Source organism: Euprymna scolopes, chromosome 21, assembly GCF_053919585.1.
Source record: "Euprymna scolopes isolate OS-2025 chromosome 21, ASM5391958v1, whole genome shotgun sequence".
In the NCBI taxonomy this organism is placed as follows: domain Eukaryota; kingdom Metazoa; phylum Mollusca; class Cephalopoda; order Sepiida; family Sepiolidae; genus Euprymna; species Euprymna scolopes.
Genome location: NC_136502.1, coordinates 31039854 through 31058966, shown reverse-complemented (window position 1 = coordinate 31058966; position 19113 = coordinate 31039854). Strand labels below are relative to the sequence as shown.

General features: G+C 32.4%; 1 protein-coding gene and 1 long non-coding RNA gene across 7 annotated transcripts in view; one reads left to right on the top strand and one right to left on the bottom strand.

Annotated features, from left to right (window-relative positions):
• LOC145242092 (uncharacterized) overlaps positions 1-15644 on the bottom strand; it is a 56026-nt gene extending 40382 nt beyond the window's left edge. Inside the window, exon 1 of the long non-coding RNA XR_013862653.1 lies at positions 15495-15644. This is a non-coding gene — a long non-coding RNA (uncharacterized LOC145242092). The remainder of the gene's footprint in view (positions 1-15494) is intronic.
• The window catches only part of LOC145242090 (endothelin-converting enzyme homolog), a 955595-nt gene that overhangs the window by 305571 nt on the left and 630911 nt on the right, over positions 1-19113 (top strand). The window contains exon 1 of one of the 6 annotated variants that reach the window (XM_080105004.1): positions 14407-14638. The exons of the other annotated variants lie outside the window; for them this stretch is intronic. Within the exon in view, the coding sequence (XP_079961130.1) occupies positions 14568-14638 (71 nt within the window). The 5' untranslated portion in view covers positions 14407-14567. Of the gene's footprint in view, positions 1-14406; positions 14639-19113 lie in introns of those variants that run through there. 6 annotated transcript variants of the gene reach the window in all.

Sequence of the window (19113 nt, the reverse complement as noted above, 5' to 3'; positions counted from 1 at the left end):
GGTTTTTATTACTATTTAGGAGTCACCATTTATCAAGTCCCAAAGGCCACTCAAGGATAAAGGTTACTGAATGTAAGGTAGTCGTATAGTAATCGTTAACGGTGTAAATTGGGTAGAATTTGATTATTTATAAGGAAGGTTCAACAATAATTTGTTTACATTGGATTTGAAGGCTACCATGTTGTATTCAACTGGGAAGCAGACCAGTGGAACAGTGTTCCACGTGCCGGCAGTTCTGGGAAAGAAGTTTTGTTCATGGAATCTGCGTTTAGAATTAGGCACATATAAAGAATAGTGGAAGTATTATAAAGTGGTTGTAACTAGTCAAGTGTTTTTTGTGAAATTTTGCAGCTAGTCTGATGCTTGCCGCGAATGCCATACAGGAGGGATCCAAAGAGTGAAGCTCAGTCGAGCACTTTCCATGAAAATAATGATAGAGTAGAGAGGAGTGCATTGATCCGTGGACAACGTTAAAAATCCATGTCAGACATAAGAGATAGACAAATCATCTAATAGACAAGCTTGGTCGCATCTAAAAATACTAGTGCTTGTTTACATTTGTGATCTGTTAAACCAACGCATTTCCGGTGAAAACATTATTACATACTTACGTGTCATGTCGAAATTAGTATAAATTCCAAAAATTACGAAAAATGATCCAGTAGAAAAATAATATCACGTAAAAATAGAATTGATCGAATTATCCAGTTTTATCGTATGTGGAAGAGTTGTGCAACCAATTCAGTATGACGACCAAGAGAGATGACTCTTGACTTAAATTAAGGGCCGCCATCTTTAAACATGCTATATGAGACGTAATTGTGGCTGGTTTCTTATTTAACATACTTCTAACACATCCAATAATGGATCATTTTCGCAAATTTTGGAATTTATACTAATTTCGCCAGTACATGCAAGTACATAATAATGTTTTCACCTGAAATGCGTTGGTTTAAAATATCACTAATGTAAACAAACCCCAAAATACTATTCTAATTTTGAACGTGACAGAATGAGCAAAATGTAATTTATAATTTGAACACACATGACCCACGGACAGAGTAGCCTATAAGCATACTTGGTCGTATGTGAAGATACATCCATTAAATTCAATCATGTAAATGTTATTTTGAACTTAAACTGGCGGACCTCTTTTAGATGTGTGAATCATGCCAGGTATTTTTGAACGAGGCAATTTAAGATTGTAGGAATCTATGGAGCGACCAACCGGTTGATTATGATATATGAAATAAATGAATATTTTAAATCCAAAAGCAGAATACTAAAATACCAAACAGACTATTTACAAGTAAGGTTCAGATTTAAGCTACTAGCACAAACCATGACGGAATATTGATCAGAGACAGAGAGAGAGAGAGAGACAGACAGACAGAGAAAGAGAGAGAGACAGAGAGAGAGAGAGAGAGGAGTAGGGAAGAGATACTTCGTTTTCTATTAAAAAAAAACTCTTTCCCACACAGACACACACACACACACACACGCGCACACATATACACACACACACACACACACACTATCCAACCGATATTCCTCAAACTTTTTCAAAAATTTGCCACGTAGATCAGTAAAGAATCCATTAAATTCCAGTCTGGATCCAGAATGTTAGTTTTGATCCATAATTACTTTTTGTTTCATTTTTGTTACGAGTGTGATTTTTTTCTATTATTTATTATGAAAGAAACATAACTATTCGAAAAAAATTCAAGGTTCGTGTTAATTCATAGTGAATTTAATTTAGTCAAAAAACGTACGGTGTGTCTTCCATAAGTTTCCAGACTTATTTCGCATGGGCACTTTTATTGTTGATGCACACATGAAACTCTAGTCGCCTTCGAAGTAATCTCCTCCGGTTGCAATGCACTTGTTATATCGTTCCATCAACTCTTGGAAGGCCCCATGAAACTCCTATTTTGTGAGCGTGCCAATGATTCTAGTCAGAGCCTCTTTCATTTCCATAGTTGTCTCATAACGAGAGCCTCCAAGGTTTTCCTTGAGCTTAGGGGATAACCAAAAGTCATAGAAAACAAGGTCTGGATTAAAGAGAGGGCGAACAACTGACTTGATGCCCATCTTGGTCAAATAATCTGTGATAAGGATAGAGTTGTTGAATGGTGCATTGTCTTGGTGGAAATGCAATTGATTCGATTTGAAAAGTGCTGACCTTTTCCAACAGAATCTCTCTTGAATATCCGTAACACCTCAATATAGTATTCCTTGTTGACTGTTTGTCCAGTGAGAACCCAGTACATGTAGATCATACCGATGCTGTCAAAAAAAGGATCGTCATAAGTTTCTGTGTTGATTCGCTCTGTCTGGCTTTCTTGGATCTGGGAGAGCCAGCATGCTTCCGCTGGGAACTTTGTCTCTGTGCCATAGCAGTAGATCCAGTTTTCATCGCGGGATACTACAGCATCAAGAACTGCGGAAGCTGAATTGATCAGTTCGACCATCTCCCTGCTGTCATGACAACGTTTTTCTTCCTGATTGTCTCTAAGCACCATTGGGGCAAACTTTGAGGTTTGGAGAATAAATGACATACACAAAGACTTGATTATAATATATGTATGAATCCGTATTTTTTTTATATTTGTTCTACCCAATCTTCCATTCACCATTCTATCTATTATTTTTCATATACTCGCATTGATATTTTTATTGTCTCCGCCATTCGTGCCTTAATCGATCGCTGAACCCTCGTTAATCTTTACGCGTGTGTTTTTTGTTTTTGTTTTGTGTTGTTTTTTGTTTGTTTGTTTGCTTTTTGTTTTGTTTTTGCGTGGCTACTTCTTGTGTCGATCAAATGGCCACTGAGTTTTTTTCTCTTTCTTCTACATTTCCTTTCACTCCAAACGTGACCGTATTCGGATGACCACTCGACATTAAAGGACATCCATACGCAAAAATGACCTCGCGTTACTCCATCTCCGACGTGACTTTGAATCACGCTTGCATAGTTCGCCATTGGTTCTTTTGTCCCTCTCTCTCTCTCTGTTAGTCTCTCTTTCTCTATACATACCCCCTTTTCTTTCTATATATCTCCCACATCTCTTTCTTTCTCTTTCTCTCTCTCTCTCTCTCTCTCTCTCATTTTCTTTCCTTTTTTTGTGCTTTACATTCCCAGCAGCAATAGAAGCCATGACAGTTACACTTTGATTTTGTCTTTGAGAAACAAGAAAATGTGAACAATGAAATAGAAACCATGGAAAAACGCCCCTGAAACACAAACAACAAAAACAACAAAAACAACAACAGCAACAACATCAACAACAACACTAATAATAATAATAATAATAATAATAATAATAATAATAATATAAAATAGAATAAAAACTGAAGTTAATTTTGTGATGCCGACCAAAGTCTTAAAAGCGTAAATGAGAAAATTAATAAGATATAACAAGTTTGATTTTGGAAATACGATAGAAAAAAAAAACGATTAAAATTCGTAAAAATGGGGAATCGTGGTTTACTACACATTTTGAATATGGTTGTGGAATGCAAAAATGAGTGATTTCATTGGAACCCTCTAGGTGGCGCCTCAGGTCTGGGTCACCATCTTGTTTTGTCCACTTCTCTATTGGCTGGATGAACGATGCCAGTATTACTTTCAATTTTATAAACTATGATCATCAGCAAGGTTGATTGGTTGCCTCACACGTTTCGTTTTTAGAGATTTTCAGTTTACAGTTCCTTTGTTTATGCGAGCAAACCGCTTGTACATACGTGGCGAGAATGGACCTTGTTTGCACAGTGTATTTTATATATATATATATATATATATATATATATATATATATATATATATATATATATGAGAGAGAGAGAGAGGGTGTTAATCATTTACTTGAAACTCAGTTTTTATATATCAATCGTAATGCATTACAAGATCTTTCTCATAAATAATGAATGCCTTCTTATTGGGTTCCAGATCATGTATAGTGTAATATAATAATTTTCTAATTTCCAAATATCAAGTTTTCTCAGTTGGTCATTTATTATCTTTCAAAAGTTATCCATTACAATATTGTCTCATATTACGACGATTAAGTCTGCAAAATTATGTCTTTGTTGCATATCTAGTTACGTACTTATCAGATTTTACTTCAAAAACACAGAAAAAGCGCTATTTTGGACAACTTTTATAGTTCATGCAACTGACAGGCTCTGCCGTTTTTTCTCCTTACGAAGATTATGATCATATATATATATAGTAATTTATAAAATATATATGGCGATTAAGTTACACTGAATATTCCGCGTTTCGTCCACTCTAGGATTCTTCAGGCGCAAAAGCCTGAAGAATCCTAGAGTGAATGAAACGCGGAATATTCAGTGTAACTTAATCGCCATATATATTTTATAACTAACTAACTAGCTCTACCTACGTATTGAGCACTTTTGAAGTAAATACTTAAAGTTTACGCATAAATTTATACTTTTGTATATTAATTTTATGTGAGTAAATGAAGTAGTTATACTTAGCTCCTGAAACAGTTGAGCACTCTCAAAAGAATTTATTTCACTACATTAAATATATATATATATATATATATATATATATATATATATATATATATATATATATATATAGGATGAGAAAATGAGATTGTTTTACGCAAATAAATACGAGAAATATAACAAGTTGAGTGTATTAGATTGTTACGTTGAAATAATTAAATAAAAAAATTGAATGAAAATGAAATACATGGAAATCGATATAATGCTGAATCTATAATAAGATATACAACTTTAAAAAGTACATATATATATATGTGTGTGTGTGTGTGCGTGTGTGTGTGTACGTTTCACTATTCTTTTTTTCGTGCTTAATGCACAACAAGGCTAACACTAATAGAATAATGCGGAAGTATGTTGAGCAGCTACAAAAAATTGAATCGTCTTTCACTTATTACCTCTCCGCCGTCGTTTTTTTTTTTTTTTTTTTCTTAATTTATTTTAAGAAAATACTTACACTTTTGGAAAAGAAAACTTTAACATATGGACAAGTGACACAATGGATAAATTGGTAAGTTGTAATCTGCTTTAACTAACAGTTTTCTGAAAGCTGATAGTTCAATCGTAAAGACAGGTGATGCGAAGAATATAATAAAAAAGTTCTTCTACTAGGTCATGGCTGACTGAATGAGAGGAATATACCTCGTAGATTAACTCTGAAATAGCGTAGATATTCGAGTTCAACGTAAATATTCTCATTTAATGTCATTTAGCATGTGACCGACCCACGTGTTATACTAAATGTCTTGGAAGGGGTCCGCGTATGAAGATCTGTCGATTAGACGTCTTTCTTTCTAGGGGAAGAGAAAAAGGCATACGGGAGATGTTGGATGTGGCTGGTTCGTTCTTCTCCCGGAATGACGTCTTGTTCCTTGAGGGCTTGACATGGTTGGAATCTTCCTCTCCAGGTCCGCTTCATTTATTAATGTAGACATTTAAGGCGGACACAAAAAACGATGCACGTCAGAATCGTGATATATGAGAAATATAATTAACTATATATCTTTCTACTAGAAAATATTACAATATTTTTACAAAAAAAAAAAAAAATACTTTACAAGTAATCATTAACTTCCACAGTTAAAACCAATCAACCTTAACTAATTCTGAGGGCGGAGTTGCCCCCCTCATCTCATTTACGGAGAGACAAAATACGTTCTCAACTCATGGCTGTCCGGACAAAAAGAGATCGAAAAAACAAAAGGAATTGTGGGATTGCATTCTGGTTGCTTATGTCTGTGTATCCCTCCGCTTACGACCAAACCACTTCCTGGCCATGCTGGGGGAGGGGTAAACAACCACCACAACCGGGGCACTAAGATATAGTGCCACACCGCGAGACGCATCTAAATATGTCGGACATAACATCGCCCGAAATTAACTCCGAAATTGCATAGCTATCCGTGTTCAACGTAAATAATCTCGTGTTTGCCAACAAGCATTTGAAGAAGGTCGGAGATTATATCGATCGAAACATGTTGATAAAAACATCAAAGATAAAAACAGTAATCCGAATAATCCAAATAATATATATTTCAAATTATGAATTAATTGTCGGTTTTGTTATTTCTTAAAAATTTTACAAGTCTCGTTAATTCGTGTAAGCACGCCCGCCATATTTGCTGGATAATTTGATTAATATAGATATATTTTTATATTTGTTGGTTTCATTACCTGAGCAATCACAAAACTCTTTCAGAACTTCATTTTCAGTTGAGTTTCTATAAAACTTGCCATCTTTGAAAATCAAAAGAAAGTTCATCTGTGGAAATTACTGTCTTCGAAATGTCGTAGATATTAAAAGAATTCGTGTTTCTAGGAATTAATTATGTTTGTTGAATGCAATGTATTTTATTGCGAAAATTATGCCAAGTCAATGATGCGAGTTAATTAAAACTGGAATGCCTAATTATGTGGACGTTGTTGTCGGCCATTTTGAAAAATAAAAGTGTAAAGAAATATGTGTCATGCCATGACTGAACTTTGTGGGATATAATTGCATAGTAATCTTTCCAGACAAACTTTGAACACTTGTAATGACAATGGAGTAAGTAAGCGATATATACATAATAATAGCAGATTATATATATATATATATATATATATATATATAATGTATTATATATATATTATATATATATATATTATATATATATGATATATATATATTATATATATACATATATATATATATTATATATGCATATATATTATATATATGCATATATATATAATGTATTATATATATATTATATATATATGATATATATATATTATATATATACATATATATATATTATATATGCATATATATTATATATATGCATATATATATTATATATATATACATATATATTATATATACATATATATTATATATACATATATATTATATACACATATATATTATATATATACATATATATAATATACACATATATATATTATATATACATATATATTATATATCTATATTATAGATATACATATATATATTATGGATAGACATATATATATTTTTATAGATATATATATATTATATATATTATAGATATACATATATATATTATAGATATACATATATTATATATATATATTATATATATATTATATATACATATATATATATATATTATATATACATATATATATATATTATATACATATATATATTATATATATACATATATATATTATATATATACATATAAATATTATATATATGCACATATATATATTATATATATACATATATATTATATACACACATATATATATTATATATATACACATATATATACACACACATATATACATATATACATATTATATATACACACACATATACATACATATATATATATTATTTATACATATATATACACACATATATATTATATATATATTATATATATATGTATATTATATATATACGTACATTATATATGGATATATGCACATTACATATATATATATGTGTGTGTATGTGTGTGTACATTATATATATGTACATTATATATATGTATGTATGTACGTACGTATGTATATATGTATATATGTACATTATGTATGTACGTATGTATGTATGTATGTATGTATGTATGTATGTATGTATTTATGCATGCATGTATGCCTATGTTAATAGGTACGTAGAGGCCGAATTTATTAATCATATTTAATTAAAAAATAAAAAATTAAAAAAACTAGCTGACCGGTTTCGAACCTCGATCAACACAGCTAAAATCGAGGTTAATAACTATTAAGAAAAATATGAGATGGAAATATGGCGGGGGACAAGTGGAAGGAAAAACAGATTGTGCGAAAATATCTAACCGATAAACGTAAAAATATTTATTTCTTAAACTAGTGGTCACATAACATTGAAATTAACAGGACATAATAATCATTTATTTTATTGATGAATACCGCGAACACAAATATATCGGCAAGTTGAAATGCAAGATGTTCATTTCAACTTGCCGGCATGTTTTTATTGCTTTTGCGCAGGCGTAAATTGAATCATAATTTGAAGTAGTTTAATTCTAAATCATTTTTTACCTATCTGTCGATAGCTCATATCATAGGGAAAGCGGCCGAGCGCTAGGTGTTTGATTTCGATTCTAGTTGATAACACCCAAGTCATTTTTTTAATTTTTTGAAATCTGTACTATATATTAGGTGTAATATAATATTCAATAGAGAATTATAATAATAAATGCGAAATCTGCATGAATTAAAATATATTTAAACGTATTTTACGTCCGGGTAAGGCAGGGCGCGGCCTTCCCTCATCTAGTATTATATAAAACTTGGTTGTAAATAAAGTTACTATAATAGAAAGGTTTATAAAGTTTGCGTATGATAGATAAATAATTTTTGAAATATATTGATATTAAAGTAAAATGCTGCGTTCATAAATTATTATATTACTAAGGAGGTTAGATTGGATATGTAGCTAGAGATTATACAAACTTACTGCGATATAATGATTGACAGATTGTTAGCTAAGCTTTGAAAGTGTCCAGCAAGTCGTCGAAAGTACTTGGACTTCAACTTACAATGTAACTAAAGAAAATTAATCTACAAAATCTTTGATTTAATGTCTGAATGAAAAAACACGCATAAACATATACGTCACGTGATGGAAGCACACACACACACACACACATACATCTATATATATATAAAACACCGCCATCATCGTTCTCTCAAATTGCAACGTGCGCCTCCCTTGTCATAGAAATCTTAATCATTCGGTTAAACGAACTCGCCATTAACTAGACGCGATACGAAGACGGGAAGGGTACAGTTAACTACTTTTGAAACGACTTTAACTGTTTCACAATAAATTTTCCTATTGTAATTTTGTAACTTATCACGTGCCTGATGAAGACTCATAAGAGTCGAAAGCGTATGCAAATATGGCGAGTTCTTGTTCACACTTAAGCAGAACGTTAAATGGTCTGTCAACTCGAGAAAGTGGATCCCAAAAGAAACAGACAGGAATTGTAACTTTTGTTTAATAAAACATGCATCAAATGCAAAAATGATGCTAAAAAATATACACATGTGTACTAGCATGAAGAGCCGACGTTGCCCGGGATTGAATGATGATCAACGAATGTTTCACACTCACATATTTTTATTGTCATCGAAATCAGTGAAATCACCCATTTTTCAATCAAATCCATTGATTGCCTGCTCTAGTTGGGAACCCATTGAGGTACACCATACAAGAATTTTATGATAATCAGGAAATAAATAACAACATTAGAGTTACATATTTAGTGATTTGTAAACAATCGGAATCGATAATTGTATCGGAATTGGGACTTTAGTACGAAATCGATAATTGTATCGGAATCGGGAAAAATATTGGAATCATCCTGCACTGCAATATATATATATAGTTAGTAGAAATGATAATTAATAAAAACCTGGAGAAAGTGCTCAATACTGTTGTAGAGCAAATATGCGTTTTATTTTTTATTACCGTATTTTTCTGTTTAGTTACATTATTGTTTCAGCTACGCGACCGTTTTTAGCTTCCTCACTTTCTGTAAAAGTCTGAGGAAGCTACCTGACGGCCAAAAAACGGTCGTGTAGTTGAAACAATAATGTAACTAAACAGAAAAATACGGTAATAAAAAATAAAACGTATATATATATATATATATATATATATATATATATATATATATATATATATATATATATATATATATATATATATATATTTCGATTTTTTTTTTTGGTCTGATGAAGTATTGTTTCTCAATTGGGATTCCACTGAAACATGTTTGCACATATGTAACCAATAATGTTTTTATAATAAACATTATATACTAGCTCTGTCCTGCATTGAACACTCTTTAGTAATTATGCGAGTTTTCTTGGATTTACATCTAGGAAACCAATCTATACAAGCGATATATAATGGTGGACAATTCAATTACATAAACATCTCATATCCTTGATTCCAATGTTTCTTTAACTACGAGTTTGTTCATTCGTTTTCGCTCTGTTCTTTTGTCATTGTGTTTTGTTTTCATTTTTCCGGTGTTTTTTTTTTTATTATTTGTTTTGTTTTTTGTTTGTTTTTGTTTTTTTGTTTTTGTTTTTTTTTTGTCTCGTTTGCCGCTTTTTTATTTTATTCCCGCTTCTCGATTTTCTTTTGTCCGCTGTCCTTCTTCTTTGTATTTCCTGTCCTCTTTTTTGTCCACCGTTAATGTCGCTTCTGGTCGGAAGGCATCTCTCTGCCAGTTTGCGGCACAAGTCTAGCACTAACCAACAACAACAGCAACAACAAATAACAATAAAGCTGGATTCCTGACCTACTGTCTGTAGAATAAAATCATTGACATTCCCCCTGATTCACTTATAATATTCTCACACGGCTTGTTTTCCTACAAAGCAGCGAGCACTTCGCTTAGAACATCTAATCGAATCAAGATGGCGCGACGTTCGCTGTGTAGGACGATATTAACAGACTTATGCATCTACATAAATCTATTATAAGTATAGAGCGGTTTTTTTTAGAGGCGGCGAACTTTAAATTTATAACTCTATTTCTTTAATTGCAGATTTGGCAACTACCGGTTATTTTGAGTTCAGCTTAGTTTGGCAATTCATGATGAAGAGACTGACACCGAGCAGATTGTTAGCTAGGCTTTGAAAGTGTCCAGGAAATTGCAAATGATGCGGTCAATTTACTGGAGAAAAAAATTGATGAACAAATAATTCCACGAAATGGACCTGTCAACTAGCTATCTCATTCGTGCAATTAACCTCATTAGATTATTTTCCATTGGCGGTATGAAAGTCTCGTATTTTCGCTGATAAACCAGATCCAATAAATTACTTGGAGGACAATAAACGATATGTTATTGCAGATTGCAGCCTAATTTAATGCGTAGATTGTGTGGAAATTGGATCTCAAGATTTCGCCATATACGCGCGAGCCGCGGAACATACGCCCAATATGGGATTTAAATTATAAATGTCAAAAATTAATCTTTGGAATAAATCACATATTTGTATGAAATTTTTTTTTCTGCGGTTTATTTTAATTAAGATTAGTCATTTTGAAAATCACTATATATTATAAAGAAAGTCACAACTCTTTTCTAACAAAAGGTTTCTATTTTTTTAACGGAATATCACCATTTAAATAGGAAATAGAATATCAACATTTGCATTATTTATAAAATGTCAACATTTACGTTGTAATCGAATATCTACATTTACACATTAATAGTAAATAAACATTTTATTTGTTAACGGTATATTACATCTACATTTTAATGAAATATCAGCATTTAAACCTTAATGGAATACCAACATTCACATTTTTTAATGAAATACTAACATTTACATTTTAATGGAATATCAACATTCATATTTTAATGGAATATCAACATTCACATTTTAAATGGAATATAAACAATCATATTTTTAATGGAATATCAACATTTATATATTTTTTAAAACTTTTGAAATCATTACTATATATTAGTTCGAATATGATATAATAATGAATACGTAATCTGCAATAATCAAAATATCATATTTAAGCGTATTTTACGACCGGAAAATGCCGGGCGGCGTGTTAGTATATATTTATACAGTATGATATATGATGAAAATAACGGAAACAGTATATATACACATGATATATATATATATTTGTAGTCATCGACATACAGTCCTGTTTCGTTGTATCACAATGCATCAGTGCTGCTAGACTATCACCTCTCCCAAGCCAAGGACTGAACCTTGGACCGTCGTGATGACAGTCGGCAGTTCTACCCCTCGAGCACGGAAGCGATGCCCGCAACTAATCTCTCCGAATGTCTATTTAAATAAACATCCCTCCGCCACTTGTAAAGTGCTCAAACCGCTTGTTTGTAAACAAACCGCGAGCTTCGCATTTTTCAGCCAAATTAATATATATATATATATATATATATAAATATATATATATATATAGAAAGAAAGAAAGAAAATTAAAACTGTAAGTTAAAATTTATAGTCAAAACTTATTATTCGACTGAATACTCAAAAAAAAAGTTACAAAGTCCTTATTCCGCGGAGTTTCAAGGAATGCTATTCTTTCCATTCTTCTCATCAGAGGACAAAAAAAGTCAGCAAATTATATTTGTAGCAATGCTAGAATTTTCTAGTTATGGCATTAAGTGAAACTGAAATTTATTGTAGTCATAAATTGCCAAGAAAAACAAATGAAAGAAATGTTGGATATCCAAAAATATATAAAAACAAACATAAAAATTCTTTCAGGGTTATCCGAAAGGCGAAAATAGTTCTTTAGAGAGAATGGAGTCCAAAATTAAATCCAATTTAATTATGCATATAGTCCGGTTGGAAAGTTTTCAAAGCAGCCGATATAAATGAAAATGTTTTTTCGGACAGTGCAGTAGCCCAAAGAGAAGTTGATATCCAGTCAAATGGGATCGAAAAATAAAAAGAAGAGAAAAACAGCATTTCATCAGTAATCGTCGGCTTAATTAGAAAAAGTGATTTCAGATTGAAATTTTAATTGTAAAGTTCAACTTACAGTTTTAATTTTCTTTCTCCTATAATAAGCTATAGTCTCTATTGCGTATTGAGCTTTTTAATTCGGTTGGGATTAAACTATCTATATATAAATACTGGTATTTATATTAGATTATAGTTTACCATTGCGTATATCAGGTAAACACTACATCCTTTGGATTTAATTGCTATATATATATATATATATATATATATATATATATATCAATGAAATCCAAAGGATGTAGTCTTTGCCTAATGTACGCAATGGTATATACTTGGTTTAAAAATATTCAAAAGATTAGAAACGTTTAATTCCAATAATGTTCGTTGATAGTGCTCAATCAAAGAAAGCATTTTCTTATTTTCTTTGTATAGTCATATCTTGCTACGATGTGCAGAACGTTTCGATCAATGTTGATCTCATCAGGCAAGTAGAAATCAAAAATTAACAAAGTGTAAAAACTGTTTTTTTTATTTTAGAGCAGAAAAATATTTTACCGTGGTTAGCGTGAGACATGGTTTAATGTGCTTATCAGATATTATCTTATAAGAACATTAAACCATGCCTTATGCTAGACCTGGTAAAATATTTTTCTCCTCTACAATTAAAAAAATTTTTTCAACTTCGTTAATTTTAAATTTTTCTTGCCTGATGAGATCAATAATGATAATGATGTACATCGCAGCAAGCTAAGAGTATATTTACATAAAGAAAATAAAAAACCATTTATATATTTCTAACATCTTCGTCTCTCTCCCTCTCTCTCTCTCTCTCTCTCTCTCTCTCTCTCTCTCTCTCTCTCTCTCTCTCTCTCTCTCTCAAACACTTCTATCGTAACTGACTATTTCTAAAAATAAACTCATCCTCTATCACGTGACCAGTTCGACCAATTACGTCTCAGTATGTGTAAACTGGCCTATTTATTTAAAAATGAATATAATAATGGTCACGTAATTATGAATACAGCAAGAAAGATATAATCTCCCGACAAATATGGAAAGAGTTATCATTAACCATCTGGTATCCCGGTAATTGATATTTGTACAAACGCAAAAAGGTATCCATGTCAAGTATGTTTCGTAATATTCGGTTTCTATTTCACACACACACACACACACACACAAACACACACACACACACACACACACACATATATATATATATATATATATTTACATATATGTATACATATACATACACATATATAAATGAATATATATACATATATAAATATATATACATATATAATATACATATATAAATATATATATACATATATAAATACACATATATATACATATATGTATATTCATTTACGTCAAACTCATAGCAACAGTAAAGATTCATGTCATACGTATGTATAACCCATATTGTGTTACTATATCGAGTAAGATGCCAAGAAACGTTTGTGAATTCATTTTTTTTTCTTTTCAAAAAATGTAGTCGAACGTGTTAAGCAATTTAATATTTCATCTCGAAAAGCTGATCTACATTCACAAGTGTAGAATTTGTGGAAAATCTTTAACCACAATCTGCATTCCTTATCTAAATGCTGTTCGATCAACAAACGAACTTCTCTTAAGAAACGGGGACAAAAATAGTCATATTTTTAATCATCCAAACCATAACAACTGCGCTACTCTAATCAGCGTCGGCAAGTGCGTTCATATATATATATATATATATATATATATATATATATATATATGAAACGGAATAGAACCGAATTGCGGGAGCACGTCTCGGACAAACAAAAGGAGAACTTGAGTAATTCACGACGTTAGAGATCACTCATGTATTCTTCTGAGAATCATTAATACCGAAATCACTGCTGGGATAAGCAGAGAAAAAACAGTGTTATTTCGTAGTGATAATTTGCCATACCTACTATTTTACCTGTGACCATAAGAAAAGAGATGGATCAATGCTTCCCCATATAGTCTGCAAGAGACTAATCTATATATGAAGTGTGGAAATGCAAGGTCATACGAATCGCTTGCCTACTGAAGGAGAAAGTCTGTTTTCAGTGGAACATTCGCGATTTAGGTAAGTTAACCTTTTATATGTTATTTTCACGCATTTCTTTTTAGTAAATTAGAATGAGAAATACTGTCAATTTTTGTCCGATCATTTTTTCACACTGTGTTCCCGCCTTTTTCTACTTTTCAATATTCTCTATTGTTTTTTTTTTGTTGTTGTTTTTTTGTTTTTTTTTTATGTATTCAATATTTGGTGGAGGCATTGTCATCAGTAATATAAATTTGGAAATCTTGAGCTATTCCTCTATAACTAATACCGGTTTAACATGGTGAGACTGGACTTGCGTTCAGAAGTGACGGAGAACAAGTATAGTATTTTTGTAGTCACCCATATTTATAATATACCACAATGTGTGCACCATGAAGAAAGTATTTGATGATGAGCCATGGCGAAATGTATAGTCTCGTCTGTTGCTTATGCACAAAACGCTAATATCTATCAGCCCAATAAATCAAACCAAATCACCGTATTTTATCGGTTGCGGACTGTTCATTGACAAAATACATTGAGAACATTGTGTTGCATAGTTCTTATTAGAAAAGGACTGATGTTATATATTTGTTGTTGTTCATATTAGTAAGAGAGTCTTAGAGTGTTCATATTGTGAGATAGAGACAGGTCTTATATATAAAGAGACAGGGTACATGTTAATACAGGAGAGCCGACGGCATGTAATACACAATGAGAGGAGATTTACGATATATAGATAGATAGATTGATAGTTAGAGGAGACAGTTTGACATTTATACTGTTTTACAGTTCTGTGAATGGGAGTGTTTCTATAACATTGATACATATATTTCTTTACCTATTTTTGAGATGATGATTTTCACAAAGTTCTTATAATATAAATTCACAATACCTTTCTGTTGTTGAATAACATAACACGAAGACGCAGATACAAAATGATGATGATATTCGTTTATTCCATTCCGATCGGTCAATGGCTTTGCATCAAGGAATTCAAGTCTCTACATGATTCTTTCTTCTCCCCTTCGCTTCCAAGGTTCCATGTCAGCTCTGTCTCTGACTCACTAACTTCTCTCTTCTCCCCTGACTAACTGACCGACTGACTTACCCTTCGCCAAGCTCCAACTATATTGAAAACTCATGACGTCATTGCATGACCAACACGCGCATATCAGACACGTTGCCTGACATGCCTCACGTTTCCACAAAGCCGACTCTCTAACCTAATTTTTGATTAACCCATTTTACAAACATTTTCCATTGTCCGTTTTTAAATTCCTTATTTTAATTTCATTTCTTTAACAGAAACAAAATTACATCATTACATTCCTTTTTCAATAAACAGATATCTAACTATTTTATGTGAATTAAACAATGGTAATTCTACATTCCATTTTCAATAACATTCTGTATTATTTATTTTAACTTATGACCGGAATTCTCAATTCCAAATCTAGCATCGCAAGTTCGAATCCTCGGCTATCCTTTCTCATATTTACTCACTGACAAGAACAGGCGGCTGCTCTTTAACAATTGTGAAGACTGCTGCAAAGAAGGTGGGTTCCCTTTATCGAGCTAGAAGATTATTCACGCCTGAGAGCATGCTGTACATTTATATAAGGCTACCATTCCCCATGCATGGAGTATTGTTGCCACATCTGAGCTGGTGCATCTACCACTAGCCTCCCCCTTTTGGATAGGACCCAAAAAAGGTTTTCAATCCAATGTAAATGTAACGTAAACCAACATCATTTTAATCTTTCCTAGGTATGAACCATATAGTAGCCGCTTGCGTCGAAGTGACACTATTCCTTGTTATGGGTGAACGTAAAAAGAATATGCGTACACGAAAGAAATGAATCTGCCAAATAATTTTATATACAAAATAGAATCAATAAAATATTTGAAAATACTAAAAATTTCAAATACAAAAACATTTTATCAAAATAAATACAGCCGGTATGAAATAACTAAAAACAACGTTTCCGCTTATTAAATTCCCGACCTTCTTAAGGTGTATCTTGTAAACTCTGGAATCTTTCTATGTAAATTTGACGTTTCTGAATTTAGATGAGGATTGGTTATTCGTATTATTTGGATTTATCGGACTACTCTTCTCATCTTGAGTGTAATTTTCACAACGTTTCTGTCGATGTAACCTCCGACCTTCTTCAGGTTTATCTTGTCGAACTCGGGAATGTTTCTGTCGAACTCGGAAATTTGGTCGGAATTTCAAGAATAACCCTTTATTTACTTCACGGGGGTAGCGTGCTCTTGTTCCGTCAGCCATGACTGGATAGAGGTCCTAAGTAATTCAAAATTGTATTTTTCGGTTGCCCACACTGAGGATTGAACTTTCAACCTTCAGGAGAATATCACTTTTTACAATTGAATTTTCCAAGAACCCTAGTCTACTTAGAAAAATAATACGAATAACCGAGAATTTGTACGGAATTTCAGACGTAACCCTTTATTTTATCCACCGTAATATATTGCCCTTGTTCCAGATCAGTTGTAATTGCATTCTTAGTCTCTGCCGCACTGATGATGGAATCTTCAGCTTCCAGAAGAGTATCAGTTAGAACTGATTATACATAGCAGATTTATCCGTTACTCCAAGGTCCTTTGTTGGAAATACGTCCAGTTGTGCGAATATTGCAAATAAGTAATCATGAATAATAATCTAACAAACCCGTGAAACATAAAAGTCGGTCAGTTTTCATATCAAACCGCATATTATATCAGATCACTAGCAAGAAGACTCGACATTGCCTGGGATTGAATGATGATCAACGAATGTTTCACACTCTCATATTTTTTGTCATCAAAATCAGTTATATCGTCCTTTTTTAACCAAACTGATTGATTGCCTGCTCTAGTTGGGGACCCATCGCGGTGCACCAGGAGGAAGCTTCAAATGTCTCTCGCAGTGCCTAAGTTCACAATACATTGTAGTTTAAATTGCACTGTAGAGAACCTACTGTTGATTTTATAAAATTATTTTTATATATAATGGCTTGAATTAAAGTTTAAAATTTAGAAGTCAAGTATCATGCTTCAATTGTGCTCTAAACGAAAACATTAATTTCGAACGTGCCCCAATCATATCAAAGAACCTATTGTTGATTTTGTATGCCAGGCTTTTCAGCTCGTATTGTAATAAAACTTTTCTAATGCACTTGTGATTTTAGGATGTATAAGGTGTTAACTTTGGTCAAAATCACCTATTCCTTTCTGTCATCAGATTATTTCGATTATCGATTATCGATAATTATCAAATACATTCCGATATAAACTCTGTCAGATACATAAAGTACATTTGTTTGAAATTTCATAAAATGTGCCAAACTATTTCGGAGTCCATAGGGAATGAACTCACACACTTATACATGCACACAAAGATTCCATTTTTATAATAGTAGAGATAGAGATAGGATGTAGCTCCAGAATTGCTTTCTAGTTTTTTTTTTATTCAATCTTCACCCCAAACAAGGCAAGTGCTACTATCGGAGACATAATTTGCGGGGTCATTATGAGGGGAGATGAGTAGAAAGATGTTTGTTCACATACATTTGAACTTCTGCATATCAGTACAGTTGGGAAAGCACGTCCAAGGATGGAATATTGTTGCCACATCTGGGCAGGAGCTGCTAGAAAGGACTTGTCCTGCCTTGATAGAGTTCAAAATAGACTTCGTAGCCTCGTAGGAGATGTCCTTTTCTCTTCCCTGCAACCTCTATTTCACAGAAGAAATGTTGCGAGTTTGTCTCTGATGTATCGTTATTTTCATGGAAAGTGTTCGACTGAGCTTCAGTCTATGGTCCCCCCTTGCCAAACTTTCACAAGAAACACTCGTCTAGCTGAAAATACTATCAATAATTCCCCCCACTCTTTATCTGTGCCTAAACCTAAACGTAGATTCCATGAACAAAGCTTCTTTCTTAGAACTGCACGCCTGTAGAATTGTCTTCCGTTTTCCTGCTTTCCGGCTGACTACAATATGTTTGTCTTCAAGTCTAACGTAAACAAGTTCTTGATGAGCCGTTCCATATAAGTTAACAAATTTACCGAATTTCCATTACTAATGATTACTATATTGTCCAATTTCTACTGTTAACTCTTGAACCCTTATCCTCGAGTGGCCTCTTGGCCTTGATAATGTGGTGATGCCTGTGTAAAAAAATGTATTCCGGAAGGGAGTTCCAAAGACTGCAGTTCTGGGGAAGAAACTATTGGAGTAACTATTGGAGTAGCTTCCATTGGGTCAAACGGACAATGTTAAAACTCAAAATGGGTGAATGTTAAAACTCAAAATAACATAATCATAGTAATGTGTGGAGTGAAGTTAACGGTTATAGTTAAGATTATCTATTATTTACGACTTCCTGTTTCGGCTGTCGATTTGGATAGATAATTAGAAATGATTCAAGCGTAAGAGGTAGTCCTTCTTAGCATAAGGAAACTGGGTGCTCACGTTATCAGGTGTAGAACGTGCCTTTCTTGTCACCGTC